At 40.9% G+C, this 14,679-nt stretch overlaps 2 protein-coding genes across 2 annotated transcripts in view; one reads left to right on the top strand and one right to left on the bottom strand.

Annotated features, from left to right (window-relative positions):
- Window positions 1-365: 365 nt before the first annotated feature.
- On the top strand, window positions 366-1,977 carry Rraga (Ras related GTP binding A). The gene has a single exon (XM_050157384.1). The coding sequence runs from the start codon at window positions 634-636 to the stop codon at window positions 1,573-1,575; it is 942 nt and encodes a 313-aa protein (XP_050013341.1). The 5' UTR covers window positions 366-633; the 3' UTR covers window positions 1,576-1,977.
- A 1,769-nt stretch (window positions 1,978-3,746) lies between these two features.
- Window positions 3,747-14,679, bottom strand: part of Haus6 (HAUS augmin like complex subunit 6) — a 40,826-nt gene continuing 29,893 nt past the window's right edge. The window contains exons 16-18 of the mRNA XM_050157408.1: window positions 11,511-11,646; window positions 9,109-10,104; window positions 3,747-7,714 (exon numbers count right to left, since the gene is read on the bottom strand). Coding sequence (XP_050013365.1) covers window positions 7,674-7,714; window positions 9,109-10,104; window positions 11,511-11,646 — 1,173 coding nt within the window. The 3' untranslated portion in view covers window positions 3,747-7,673. The remainder of the gene's footprint in view (window positions 7,715-9,108; window positions 10,105-11,510; window positions 11,647-14,679) is intronic.

The raw sequence follows: 14,679 nt of genomic DNA, 5'->3' as shown, positions 1-14,679 counted from the left end.
ATTACTTAGCTTCTCGCAGCCTCTTTATGTTGGATTCCATTTGTCGTTCCTATGTGGACTGACAAATTAGGCCTTGCCTCCGCCTGCTTAGTTCTGAAAGCATCTTTCTCGTGGGGTGACCATGGGACTTTCGGCCACGCGAGGGCAGCACTCTCCCTCCCAGACTCTCCCGATCCCTCCCGCAACCCCCCAGTGCAACCTGAACAGAACAAACGCCGGTGTGGGGACCCCTCTCCACTACGATCAGATTGCATTTAAGAAGCAGTTTCTCAGAACTGCACGAACTAGCAGGGCTCAGCCGGCATTCTCGCGATGTCCCCACCGGAAGTGGGTGGCGGTAGGAACTCGGAGTTCTCGCGAGACACCGGCGGGAAGTGGGTGGCGGCCCGGCCGGAGCTGAGCGCATCACTGCTCGGCTGTCGCTTGCTCCAGCGGCTCTAGCCATTGCCTCCGGCGCTGTTCCCTGAGGGCTCGCCTCGCCGCGGTCTTTCCAGCCCGGAGCTCGCGCGCTCGGCCTCCCGCTGTCCGGCGGTGCCTGTCGCCCAGCGTCCGGAGCCGCCGTCCCGGTCGGTCCTCGGTCGGTCCGCCGTTAGGCCGCGCCTCAGGCCCTGTTCGTGGCGACGCCGGCAGGTGATGCCAAATACAGCCATGAAGAAAAAGGTGCTGCTGATGGGGAAGAGCGGGTCGGGGAAGACCAGCATGAGGTCGATCATCTTTGCGAATTACATCGCGCGCGACACCAGGCGCCTGGGTGCCACCATCGACGTGGAGCACTCCCACGTTCGATTCCTGGGGAACCTGGTGCTGAACCTGTGGGACTGTGGCGGCCAGGACACCTTTATGGAAAATTACTTCACCAGCCAGCGGGACAACATCTTCCGTAACGTGGAGGTTCTGATCTACGTGTTTGACGTGGAGAGCCGAGAACTGGAAAAAGACATGCATTATTACCAGTCGTGTCTGGAAGCCATCCTCCAGAATTCACCTGACGCCAAAATCTTCTGCCTCGTGCACAAAATGGATCTGGTTCAGGAAGATCAACGTGACCTGATTTTTAAAGAGCGAGAGGAAGACCTGAGGCGTTTGTCTCGCCCGCTGGAGTGCGCTTGTTTTCGAACGTCCATCTGGGACGAGACGCTCTACAAAGCCTGGTCCAGCATCGTCTATCAGCTGATCCCCAACGTTCAGCAGCTGGAGATGAACCTCAGGAATTTTGCCCAGATTATTGAGGCTGACGAAGTTCTGCTGTTCGAGAGAGCTACGTTCTTGGTGATTTCCCACTACCAGTGCAAAGAGCAGCGTGATGTGCACCGCTTTGAGAAGATCAGCAACATCATCAAGCAGTTCAAGCTAAGCTGCAGTAAATTGGCCGCTTCTTTCCAGAGCATGGAAGTGAGGAATTCTAACTTCGCTGCCTTCATCGACATCTTCACATCAAACACGTATGTGATGGTGGTCATGTCCGACCCATCCATCCCTTCCGCAGCTACTCTGATCAACATTCGTAATGCCAGGAAACACTTTGAGAAGCTCGAGAGGGTAGATGGCCCCAAGCACAGCCTCCTCATGCGTTGAGTAATGCCAAATGCTTTTTAGTAAAATGCTGAATTACCTTTCTTTTCTTTGCATCCCCTGTTTTTGATATTCATGTCGTGTGCTTAAAAGTGAGCTTTGAAACGTGTGCTTAGGATCCCATATCTTCCCTATTCTTTGCATTGGACGCTATTTACTCAGCTACCCAGTAGAGCTTCAAGACGGCCTTTATGAAAAGTTGGTGTGGTGTTAACACTAAAGTAGGGGATTTGTGTGCGTGTTCTGGTTACCTGGTTATAATAGATAAGAATATTAAAGTAGTTATCTTCTGTGTTATCAGATTACAAAGGTGGGATGTTACTATTTTATCAGCAAGATATTAAAATGTATTTCTAAGTCCTCGGTTTCAATCATGAATAAACATTTATTGTTAGCAATTTAAAATGTTGTTTGAAATAATTTGAAGGTCCTTAATAGTAAAGATTCTGATTATCCACAAGTATTGTTTAGCTGGCAAACCCCGTTTTCCTAGTTGGGCCTCCATCACTCTGGCAGTGCTTTGTAGCAGCTGTAGCTGTGGGACTGGAGTGGTTAAGAGCACTGTCTGCTCTTCCAGAATACCTGGGTTCAATTCGCAGGACTCTGAGCACCCAAATGGCAGTTTACATCCATCTCTAACTCCACTTCTAAGGGATCCAACACCATATTCTGACCTCTGCCATCACCAGGCACAGAACAGCCATACACATAAAAAAATTTTTTAATTAAAAATTGTATTAAAGGACTAGGTATTTATATAATGTAGTTCAACTGGTATATGACTTGCCTAGCAATGCACAATATCCTGGGTCCAGACAAACAGCAGCACATAAAAACGGGGTAGTGGTCCATGCCTATAATCCCAGGTGAAGGCAGGGTTCAAGGTCATCAGATTTGAAACTAGTTAGACGCGAGACCTTTCCTCCCCGCCACCCCCCACCCAAGTTCAGGCTAGGGATAGAGCTCAATGGTAAAGTACTTGTCTAGTAGATGAAGCCCTGGATTCAAATCCCAGTTCTGACCCTTTACTTTGGACAAGACATATGATTTCACTGTGCCTTTTCCCTTGTTTGTGGGCCCAATAAGGACTGCCAAGTTTAACGGAGGAAGCACCCAGAATAGTGCACCTTGTAAGTTTTGACCACTGAGCCATTCCTATTATAGCATGTGACATCTGGCTAAGCTTGAACCCTTTCAATGCCATGCATTTTAATTTATCCTCACAACCTGAGAGATGGTTACTTCTATCACTAATACATGATATGACCTTAAGGTGAGACACAGCAGCATTCTTTCTGACCAGACCTTCCTATTAGCCCCCTCTACCACCATTGAAGGAAAGTTGTTTTAAAGAACAAAAAATAAAAACCTAGCTTTTGCTAAACATCAGCTCATTCCCTGTAATCCCAGTATTCAGGAGGCTAAGGTAGGATGATCATAAATGTAAGCACCTCAAAGGAAAAATAAAACCATTCCTATCATTTTAGGTACAGATTATTCCTTCAAGTAATTCCAAATTTACAAACTGAAGAAACCAAGGACCCAGAATTAGTATTTTGCCATTTGTACTTATCTGGAAATTAAATGATACTGACCGGCAAATCACTTACTTTGTGAGGAGCGATTCTCAGGTTCTTAATATGCATTGGCCATATATGGTGTGGTAAAAACAATACAGATATAAACTGCCCCACGCCAGTTCTAGTAATAGCTTAAAGGCTGTGCTAAGTAGTCTCTTAGAGCAGAGATCAACCTGGAACTTTTTATTTTACAAATGAGGCAGTACATGTGATAGGACTTTAAAGTTTCTAAGCTTTTTACCTTATTCACTAAACACTAGCAGTAGGTGTGATGACAGGTTTCCTACCTACTAAATTTATGGTGGAAACTGGGCATGGTGTCACCACCTTATATAATCCCAGCACTTAGAGGCAAGCAGAAGGACCACCCTGGTCTACACAGGGAGTTCCAGGCCAGTCAGGACTACATAGAAAGACGCTTCCTCAAAATAAAACAAACAAAAACCTGTTGTAGTAAATGTAGACTCTAGGGAGGAAGTGCCAGTAACAAAATACTCTTACCTGTATCACTGAGCCTTTCAAATTATTTTGATCAAGTTGTACTTTTATATGTGGTAAATCAGTGGTGTGTTAATAAAGAGAATTCCAGACAGGTGGCATAACACTGAATGTTTATTCTAGACAGTAGTAGTATGCAGAACACATTTAATAAATAATTCTTAGGGCACAGACAGTTTCCACTTAAGAGCATGGACTCGCAGGCTCTCAGTGAATAAAGGAAAAGGTGATCTTTAGAGAACCAGGTACTGAACTTCATACTGTCTTCACACATTAAACAAAATGTCTTCAACACATTTTCTTTTAGTGCACTAGGACAAAAATAGTTTCTTTTATACAGGTCTCAGGAGTTCCTGTTTATACCTCAGATAAAATAGAAGTCATACCTTATAGCTGAGAATAAGTAAAGGTTTCAAAATGCCTGTTTAGGATATTTTGTTCAGCTTAATCCCTGCCCTCCACGTCTTTAACTTCTCAAACTGTTCTTTATCCCACTTGGTAACATTTTTCATGCTCAGCAACATTACAACATTACGTGCTTGCCTTCTTCAAACATTTAATTTTCAGGGGCTGGGAGTGCATCCTCAGGGCTCATAGGTTTGATCCCGCCTCCACCAGAACAATTGAGACATACTTGCAGCTAAAGTTTTACTTAATGTAGAAGTCATTTGCAGTTTTTTAATCTCTGTGAAGAAAACAAGGTATACTCTTATGTAACCAAAGGGGGAAAAAAACTACTCATTTACCCTTCTTTTATTCTGTCACAGAAGCACATAAAATTCCAATACTTAAGTATCTGTACCAACGAAGTGTGACCCATGGGATATGTGTTTATGTGTTTGTATGCACATGCATACCCCACAGAGAACTACATAGGTTACGAAGGTAGGTATCTAAGTTTGTATATAAATGCTGTGACCAGAGATCACATACAATTTGGGGGAAGTGTCTAATGAAGATACTAAGGGAAAGCTAAGGAAACATCTGTAGTTCCAGCACTTGGGAGGCTGAGGCAGGAAGACTGCTGTGAGACTAACCTGAACAAAAAAATAGCAAGAGCCCCTCTCACAACCAAAACAACACAACCAAAGTTAAACAACACACTTCAAAAGAGGCTCAGACCATGGTTTGGGGAGGACAAATTAAGACTTCAAGGTGGAAAATGTGATAGTTCTGAGCTTTGTTTTCCAGACAAGGGTCTGTGCAGCCCTGATGTCCTGGAACTATGTAGACTAGACTCAAGAGCTCTGATTGCCTCTGCCTGCTGAGTGCTGGGATTAGAAGGTTTTTTTTTTTTGGTTTATGGAGACAGGGCGTCTCTGTGTAGCCCCAGCTGTCCTGAAACTCACTCTGTAGACTTGGCTGGCCTGAAACTCTAAGAGATCTGCCTGTCCCTGCCTCCCAAGTGCTAAAGGATTAAAAGCATTTACCACCATGCCCAGCTCAAAAGTGTTTATTAATTAGAGGATTTAATGCTGTTTTGAGCTTTAAAAGGAACTATGACTAGAGAAATGTTTACTCTGGAGATTCAAGTTCAAGTCCTAGCAAATACCACCTGTCAGGGGGATCTGACTTCCAATGCAGGCCTCCCTGGGGACAAGACACTAAAGCAGTACACAGACAGACAGACATGCATGCAAACATCCACACACATGGAAAGAGAATTTAAAAAATAACTGGTATGATTAAAGGTTATTAAATTTTTCAAGTCAAAATAATTAAAGAACTGAGGTGAGCTAGAAGAGCAAGGGAAGTACTCCAAAAGATCCCGGGGGAAGAAAAAAAGAGGATTCTAAGTAGAGTTGTCTTTAAGTTAGAAACCTATTCTAGAATTACAATAAATCATCAAGGGGCTTCTAATAAAGTAATTCCTTATTATCGTCAAAGGGAGCTTCAGGGACACAGGATAGAAAGATGCCAAAAGCATTAAGTTATAATCAGTTTGGGAAAACTAAAGATTTTGTTCCTGGTGCTAAAATGGAAATAAGCATGTCGGGAACACTCAGCAGACCACAGGTCAATTTCAGTGACTCCTAAGTAAAATCTATCCAGATATTTGACCTTTTGACTCTCATAATGAAGGGCTCCTAGAGCAATACACATACAATAGCATACTGTTTCTTAAAGGTACCCCAGGGCTAATATGAATCATAACCTCTTAGCAGAAAACTGCTCAACATGAAGAGACGCGAGCCCATTCAACATTTGGCACTCCCATTCCCTCTGCCTTGCTAAAAACAGTTTACATTCCTAAAGCTAGCCACCATGGTTTATTTCCTTATTTGGCTACTTCCTCCTCCTCGGGCTGTCTATTACCAAGGTCCAGCAACAGAAGTATTAAATCCAACAACCAGAAGTCCCATTTGGTTCACCTAATTAACATGCCCAACTAAAATTAAATACCTCATCCTAACACAGGTTCCCCCCACCTTAACTTTATAAACCGCCACATGCTTATCCACCATGTCTGTCTTTCACCTCTTTATGTCTCCAGAGGGACAAACACTCCTTCCTCCCCACTTTCCCTTGTTCTCGTCCTTCTCCCTCATACCCTACCTCCTTTACCACCGCATCCTAGCCCATTCTAACACAGACCTCCCCTTTTCCTCCTCTTTAAAACTTGCCTCTGCAAGGTTTGCCTCTGCAAGGTCATTTGCTGCTGTTTCCTGCCTGAATCAGAAAGCAGCCACTTTAACTTCCCCACTTAATAAAGGATCTCTCTATGAAAACAGGTGTTTGGGTGTGGTTTGTGCTTAAGCTAGAGTCCAGGAGGTAGCGCCCCCGCTATTCAGGAGTCTCCTTCACAACTCGTAAATTACCAGGGAAGCATATTTGAGATTTCTAGGACCTATCTCAGATGATCCTGGTGCAGTTGGTCCCTGCATTCCACTCTAGCCTTTACCTCCCTAGCTTTAATACCAGCAGGCTAGGTACACCTGCTACCTCAATTATGAAGGTTAAATAAGCATGCACATTCAACACAGCTTTGGCTCTGACAAGACAAGATGCTCCTCTTACCTAATACTCTACTCACTGGATACTAGGTTGTCTGTAAAGCAGACGACTGAATGGCTTTCCCTACGGTCCCTGCTTTCCTGTATTCGTGAAACCCAGCACCTGTCCTCTTTCCTTTCCACTGCCATGAAGGAGCTCTTGCACGGTCCCTCTGCCACTCAGCCCATCTACTTCCAGTACTCTTTCCTCCGACCTTTCTCCTCTCTCGTTTCCTACAGGACTTGTGGACAAGATTTAGATAGTTACACACTGAGACAATACAAGGAACTGAAGGAGAAATTAACCTTTCAGTGCCTCTTCTGCTCACGCTTATTCAGGCGCACGTATTCATTCCTTGGACGTTTCAAACAAACCCATTTCTGGGCCAGAAGCCCTGACAATAAGGCAAAGTGTACAAATGTCACATTTACTTAAATCCATGTTCATTTCTCTCAAATTATTTTTGGATATTCAGTAGGCATTAGGAAACTTTAATAGATTGATCAGTAACATAAAACTTGTTGTTCCCCCCCTCCAAACACCCCATATCACCCACAGACAAGAGTAAAACAGACTTGTTGATTTTTCATTTATAGTTTTGTTAAATATAAACTAGGATTAAATTCTCAATCTATGTAGACGAAATAATACAGTTTGATGGTGTTCTTTAAATGTCCGGTCATCTTCTACCTTTCCCCTTTTCTCAATTCATTCTGACTTGTCTTATCACATGTGTTTTATCCATCAACATCAGGCTGCAGAATCGTATACTTGGAATTCATTAAGCCTGTTTGCAATTTCACAAACTATCTAAATACATCACATTACAACCTCATATATTTATTTTAAAAAGACCTAAAGGCCTAAAGACATTACAAGAAGCCAAAGTGCATCCATAACTCCTTTGACCTTGGAAAAAGAGTATTACACTTCCAACGTGTGCCTCTAGATGAGCTGCAGTTGAATGACAAGGCTTCAGTTAAAGTGCATCACAGCTAAATTAACTGGAAATTGCTTCATCTTGTCAAATCAGAGATTCTCTTGCTTCAAGGCTCTTGAGATTTCTGCTTCTGTAAAATTGATTTTTTTAAAGGAGGAAAATAAACATTACAAAGAAAAGTAGAAACAATTCTAAGTAGTAGCAAATTTCTTGATTTCGAGAAGGCTCACTTTGTGCAAAACTCACTAGTAAATAATAAATAAAATTACCATTTCTACTGAAATGCCTTTTCTCCAAAATTCTCCGAGAATACTTTTCAAAAACCCAATGTTTAATTATCATGGGAAAATCAAAGTGATAAGCCAGGAATCAGTATAACAAGGTCTGTATTTGTTCTAAAATATTGAAATAGAATTTTAATTCTTTATTTTTCTTTTAAAGATTTATTTATTTATTATGTATACAGTGTTCTGTCTGCATTTCTGCCTGCAGGCCAGAAGAGGACACCAGATCTCATTACAGATCCTCTGAAAGAGCAGTCAGTGTTCTCAATCTCTGAGCCGTTTCTCCAGCCCTTAATTCTTTTTTTTTTTTTTTTTTTTTTTTAGTTTTTCGAGACAGAGTTTCTTCGTAGCTTTGGAGCCTGTCCTGGCACTAGCCCTTGTAGACCAGGCTGGCCTAGAACTCACAGAGATCCGCCTGCCTCTGCCTCCCGAGTGCTGGGATTAAAGGCGTGCGCCACCACTGCCCGGCCCTTAATTCTTTATTATACAACTTTTAAGACATGAAAATAGGAGAATTATGATTAATAAAATGTGCTGACCACTTGGCTTCAATAACTTATTGTTAAAGGTAGAACTCTGCCTACCCAGGCACTATGATTATATTTAGAAAGATAGATATGTCTGTCTCTCTCCATAGATATATATAATCATAGGGATTCTGAAAGTACCCATACAGCAAGGGATCACTCCTCTTACCCTAGATGAAGGTATAAAGATTTTATTTATCATATTACCAGCCATGATCATGCAACATTCACTTTGTACTATATTTATGAAAGTTAAGTGAACAGGAAGAGATTAGAAATAGCCTGGGCTACTTGGTAAATTTGAACTTGAACTATACAGTGAATTTGAGTTAGCCAGAGGTACAATGCTACTCTGTCTTAGAAAGGAGAAAAAAAAAAAGTTGAGGGGGCTGGAGAGATGGCTCAGAGGGTAAGAGCACTGGCTGCTCTTCCAGAGGTCCTGAGTTCAATTCCCAGCAACCACATGGTGGCTCACAGCCATCTGTAATGAGACCTGGTGCGTTCCTTGCCAGCAGTACATTGTATGCTTAATAAATAAATAAATCTTTAAAAAAAAAAAAAAAAGTTGAGNCAGCCATCTGTAATGAGACCTGGTGCGTTCCTTGCCAGCAGTACATTGTATGCTTAATAAATAAATAAATCTTTAAAAAAAAAAAAAAAAGTTGAGAGAATGGTTCACCAAGGGTGTATGCACAGGTCTGGGTAACTCTTACCTTTTAAGTTAGGAAGAAATTCCCTGAGACTACCTGGTAACGTAGTCCTCAATTTTTGCTCCACCAGACAAACTTTAGTTAGTGGTGATACAGACTGTATTCTTTCATCAAGGGACGTGTGGAAAGATGGCTCTGTGTAGTCAGTAAGCAAATCCTGAGAGCCCAAAAAAGTATGGGTATCATCCGCTTGCAGGTCTTTGGCTACAGGGCTCAATTCTACTTTGCGTTGTTCAAGTGTCTTGGGATTAGACAGGTGAGATTCTTTCTTTATTTTGTTAAGGGATTTCTTCAAAGCCTCATAACTACTAAGAATAGCCTGAAAACTGGAATCGACTTCTGGAGAAGCTTGCCTTTTTCCAACATCATCTGGAAAAGCATCAGAGCACACACAACTACTTGGATCCAATCTAAAACTGGTCTCTGAACTAGTAGAGCTATTAAGACTTAGGTGTCCAGCTTCTTCTGGAAGAGTTTCATGTAATATTCCAAAACCACTGAGCCTCTGCAAAGGGTCCCATGACGGAGTTTTACGTGTGGAAGGCTCACTACAGGAAGCTTGTGAGTGCTCCAACAGTCCAGCAGAGTCCTCTTCTCTTCTACCCATCACATCTATCCCACTGCCCACAGCAGGGGAGAATGCCGCCATTGGTCCGGTTTCTGAAAGTCTGGTGGCCGCACACTCTAACTCTTGGTCACAAAGCATTTTCTTATTTATCAAGTCTGATTCGTCTTGTGTTGGGGGTTCATTGATCTGACTTGTCACCAAAGGTTTTTGAGGCACACTTTTGAGCTGATCTGGAACAGCTTTTTCTTCAGGCAAATAGGACTGATCAAAATCGGAAGAAAAAATAGCCATGCTTAGTTCCCTCTGATTCTTCAGTGCCAGCGAAGACTCTGGAGACACTCCTCTAGCTTTTACGTCTACTAGAATCGCATCTGAACTTCTGTCATCTTCAGTTTCAACAGCTTTTCTCCATGAGCTCCTAATTTCAGTTACTAATAAATGTGGTGAAAAAAACGTAATTTACTATTTACATATTCCCAAACACATGCAATGAAAGCCTTCAATCTAGTGCTGAAAATAAAGCTACTGCCTCAGTCCAAGTTCCATACACATGCTGGCATGATGACACCTTCATCTCCAAATGCCCAAAATCAAGTCAGTGCACACAATAACAGCTGTTCCTAAAATACACTTAACACCTCTAGGCACATACATACATGAAAAATTTATTTTCTTGTCCATCCATACCAGAAGTGGGAGGAATCACCTTTTTTGATAAAGGATTAGAAATTAATATTTTAGGTTCTGTTGACTATTTGATCTCCCACAACTCAAATCTTCCATTGTAGCATGGAAATGGCTATAAACAATGTGTCAACAAATTAGCAAGGCTGTGTTAAATATAACTTTAAAAAAACAAAACACTGAGGACCCCATCCACTTCACTGGCTGTCATCTGAAGAACACCAACCTAGGCTGTTTCGCTTCAATATGAATATATCAGCAAAGAGGAAACTGTCTTAATCATTTAACCCAAACGATCTACACTGGTTAAATAAAGAAATATGTATCAGACGTCTGCCTACCCAATTGTAGGTATTAGGGGGAAACATTTGACGCTAGGATTATTTTGCCAAAGGGTAAAAATCTATGTAAGCAGTGTGATGGTTGCATGACTGCTGACTAAAAAACATAATCCCCGTACCCACTAAACACATTTACTTATGTAGACAGAGAGTGTATGTGTGTGCACATGTGTGTGTATGCTATGATGCAGGTGTGAGTCAGAGCACAACTTCCAGGGGTTCATTCTCTCCTTCTACTATGTAAGAGATGGCTCAACTGGCCCCAGAATTTTTTTTGCAAGTAACAAACTAAAATATTTTATAGAAAAATAGCCAAGTAACGCATTAAAACAAAACTCTAATACCAAGACTGATTATGCTTCTGTGTAGGTACCCTGAAGTCACAAAAGATTACTGATGAACGATTATTGTATAAACAAGAGTGATCACACTAAATACGTCAATAAAATTTCATCATATCAAAATAAAAGTCATTGCCAACAAAACAAAAAATACAGAAACAGTTTTAGACTGTTTCCAAAGAATTGTCAGGTCATTAGCCAGGAAGTGGCAGTATCTTAGGAAGGAAAAACGGGACAGAAAGCATAATTTACACCAGGTGGTGGTGGCGCATACCTTTAATCCCAACACTCGGGAGGCAGAGAGAGGCAGAGGCAGGCAGATCTCTGAGTTCGAGGCCAGCCTGGTCTACAAGAGCTAGTTCCAGGACAGGCTTCAAAAGCTACAGAAAAACCCTGTCTCAAAAAACAAAACAAAATAAGACAAAACAAAACAAAACAAAAAAAAAAAAAAAGAAAGCAAGCATAACTTACTCAAGTTTTCTGGAGTTCGGGGAATTTGTTTCCTAGTTAAGAAAGGATTAGAAATTAGAGTGTCAATCAGCTCCTCCAATTTTATTTCTTTTCCTTCAGAGAACTGTGGCGAATCAGACAGAACTACTCTGGCAACCTGCAACAGAAGAGAAAAAGAAAATGAACAATCCCAGACAAAAATATGAACAAAGCTCCAGGAGGAACTGTGAGCACATCAAATCCGGTAGTTCATCACTAACAGATGGCAGATTAGACAGAAAGGAAGCTCCCTGACATGCTGCAAATAGTTCAGGTACCATCCTGATGCAAGATGAAACACAAACTAAATTTAGCAAGGTGTAGTGATGAACGCCTTAACCCCAGCACTCAGGACACAGGCAGATAGATCTGAGTTCAAGGTCAGCCTGTTCTACAAGGGAGTTACAGGACAGCCAGAGAGAGCTACATAGTAAAACCCTGTGAGAGTGTGTGTTAGGGGAGAAGGAAAAGTTTTATACTCAGGAAGATTTTGGTTTTTGATTTTGTTTTTTGAAACAGGGTTTCTTTGTGTAGCCCTGACTGTCCTGGAACTTAGCTGTAATCCCAGCATTTCAGAGACAGAGACAGGAAAACCATCATCATGAACTCAAGGCCAGCTAGGGCTATAAAAAGATCCTGTCTCAAACCACTAAATAAATGAATATTCATTTTACTTTCAGTCTCATGAGACTTTAGGATTCTCTTCTTCTATCCCACCCTATTCCATTGTTAATTTTCTTATTGTGTTTTGGGGTCTTTTCTAATTTTTTTTAATTTATTTACTTTTATGTGCATGAATGTTTTTGCCTGCACACATGTGTATGTACCCTGTTGGATCCCCTCAAATTGGGGTTATGGGTGACTGAGTCAAAATGTGGATGCTAGAAATCAAACCTGGGTCCTCCGGACAAGCAACAAGTAATCTTAAACACTGAGCCATCTCTCAGGCCCACATTTTTTTCTTTTTTTAATTTATTTATTTGTTATGTATACAATATTCTATCTGTGTGTATGCCTACAGGCCAGAAGAGGGCACCAGACCTTATTACAGATGGTTGTGAGCCACCATGTGGTTGCTAAGAATTGAACTCAGGACCTTTGGAAGAGCAGGCAATGCTCTTAACCACTGAGCCATCTCTCCAGCCTGTCAGGCCCACATTTTTTTTTTATTTTGTTTTGCTTTCTGAGACAAGAGTCTCATGTAGCCTAGGATTACTTGGAACTCACTATTTAGCAGAGAATGATCTTGAGTTCCTGACCTGCCTGCCTCCATTTCCCAAGAGCAATCTAAATTCTATTAAGCTAAAAATATGTATTACTTTCCATAACTAGGGAATTCCATTTTTAAAAGAACTGATCATTTTTTTAGTGTAGTCAATAAAGAGAATTAACAGAATATTAGAAACTTAGAAACCATGAAATTGGCCTCATGCTACAAATAGAATAGTTGGCATTAATTCCATTCTCTGATACTGTACAGTGCCTATTTAGTAGGGTCAGACTGATAAGGAGATGCTAAAACCCAAATTAATAGTCTTTAATAAAGCCTATTTTTAAGTCATTTGGAAATAAACTGTCATATGCTAAGACTGCTTAATAAAATATTAATTCAAATAATGTTAAATTATAAAACAACCAAGATAGCAACAGTGAAAAGCTTGAGTATTTAATTTGTATAAACTGACCTGTGGGTACTCATCAAGTCACTTGACATAATAAATACATTGCTACAATGACCTGAGTTTGATTCCAGGGAACACATGGTAGAAAAAGAAAACCAACTTTTCCAAGTTGTCCTCTACCTCCACATGTATGTAAATATAAACACACACACAAACACAAGAACCTTTTCCATTCAAAAAAAAAAAAAACAAAAAACTGGGGGCTGGAGAGATGGTTCAGTGGTTAAGAGCACTGATGCTCTTCCAGAGGTCCTGAGTTCAATTCCTAGCAACCACATGGTGGCTCACAGTCATCTGTAATGAGATCTGGTCCTCTCTTCTGGCATGCATGCATACATGAAAGGAATGTTGTACACATAATAAATAAATCTTAAAAAAAAAAAAAAAAAAGCTAAGGGAGAGATGGCTCAGCAGTCAAGAGCAGTTGCTCCTGCAGAGGACCTAGGTTTGGCTCACAACAATCAGTAGTAACTCTACCTCCAGGGATCTAACACCCTCTTCTGACTTCTGCAGATACTGCACATATGTGATGCAATACATACATGCAGGTAAAACATTCACACACAGACAAAAAAAAAAAAACCAAAAAAATATTTTAAATATTAAAATAACTTTAAAAAATATCAAGGGCTAGAGAAATGGCTCAGAAACTAAGAGAATGTTTTGCTCTTACAGAGGACCTGAGTTCAGCTCACAGCACCCACATGATGGTTCACAACTCTCTAACTCGTTCTAAGGAGTCCAACACCCTCTTCTGGCCTTCTATGGCACCAAACATACATATGATGCACAGACAGACAGACACAAAAAGAATTAAACTAAAAAAAAAACTTTAAAGTCAATGAATTGATACATCTTTAGTCACTTTGGAAATATTTAGAAAGCAAAGTTAACAAAAATTGTACTCAATGGTATTGCATAATCTTAGTTTTTATATTTAAAAAAATCCAAGAAACACAAAGTATTCAAATGACTATAATCATTGAAGACATTTACCTAACAATTTATGCAATGATTCTATCCATTAACTACCGAACATGTACTACGTTTATACATTGAATGATATTGAAAGAATGGGAAGTAAATAATAATGTCAATCTTAACTAAATAGGTTTATAAGAAAGCTACTTTTGCATTTTTAAGAAGGTTGATTTGAAGCTGGGTGGTGGTGGTGCACACCTTTAATCCCAGCACTCAGGAGGCAGAGGCAGGCAGATCTCGGTGATCTTGAGGCCAGCCTAATCTACAAAGTGAGTTCCAGGACAGTCAGAGCTATTATACAGAGAAACCCTGTCTTGAAAAAACAGAACAAATCAATCCCCCCACCCCCAAAAAAGGCTAATTTTATTTTAGCCTTAAGTTTTACTAAGATTATTTTTATTTTTAATTATGTGTTATGTGCATGTCCATGAGTGCAGTGGCTAAAGAGGTCAGAAGAAAATATCAAATTCACTGGATCTTGATTTACA

The sequence above is a fragment of the Alexandromys fortis genome, unplaced genomic scaffold, assembly GCF_014885135.2.
Source record: "Alexandromys fortis isolate MF-2015 unplaced genomic scaffold, M_Fortis_MF-2015_v1.1 scaffold_64, whole genome shotgun sequence".
Lineage (NCBI taxonomy): Eukaryota > Metazoa > Chordata > Mammalia > Rodentia > Cricetidae > Alexandromys > Alexandromys fortis.
The sequence above is the reverse complement of the archived record's forward strand: the minus strand, read 5'-3'. Positions and strand labels throughout refer to the sequence as shown.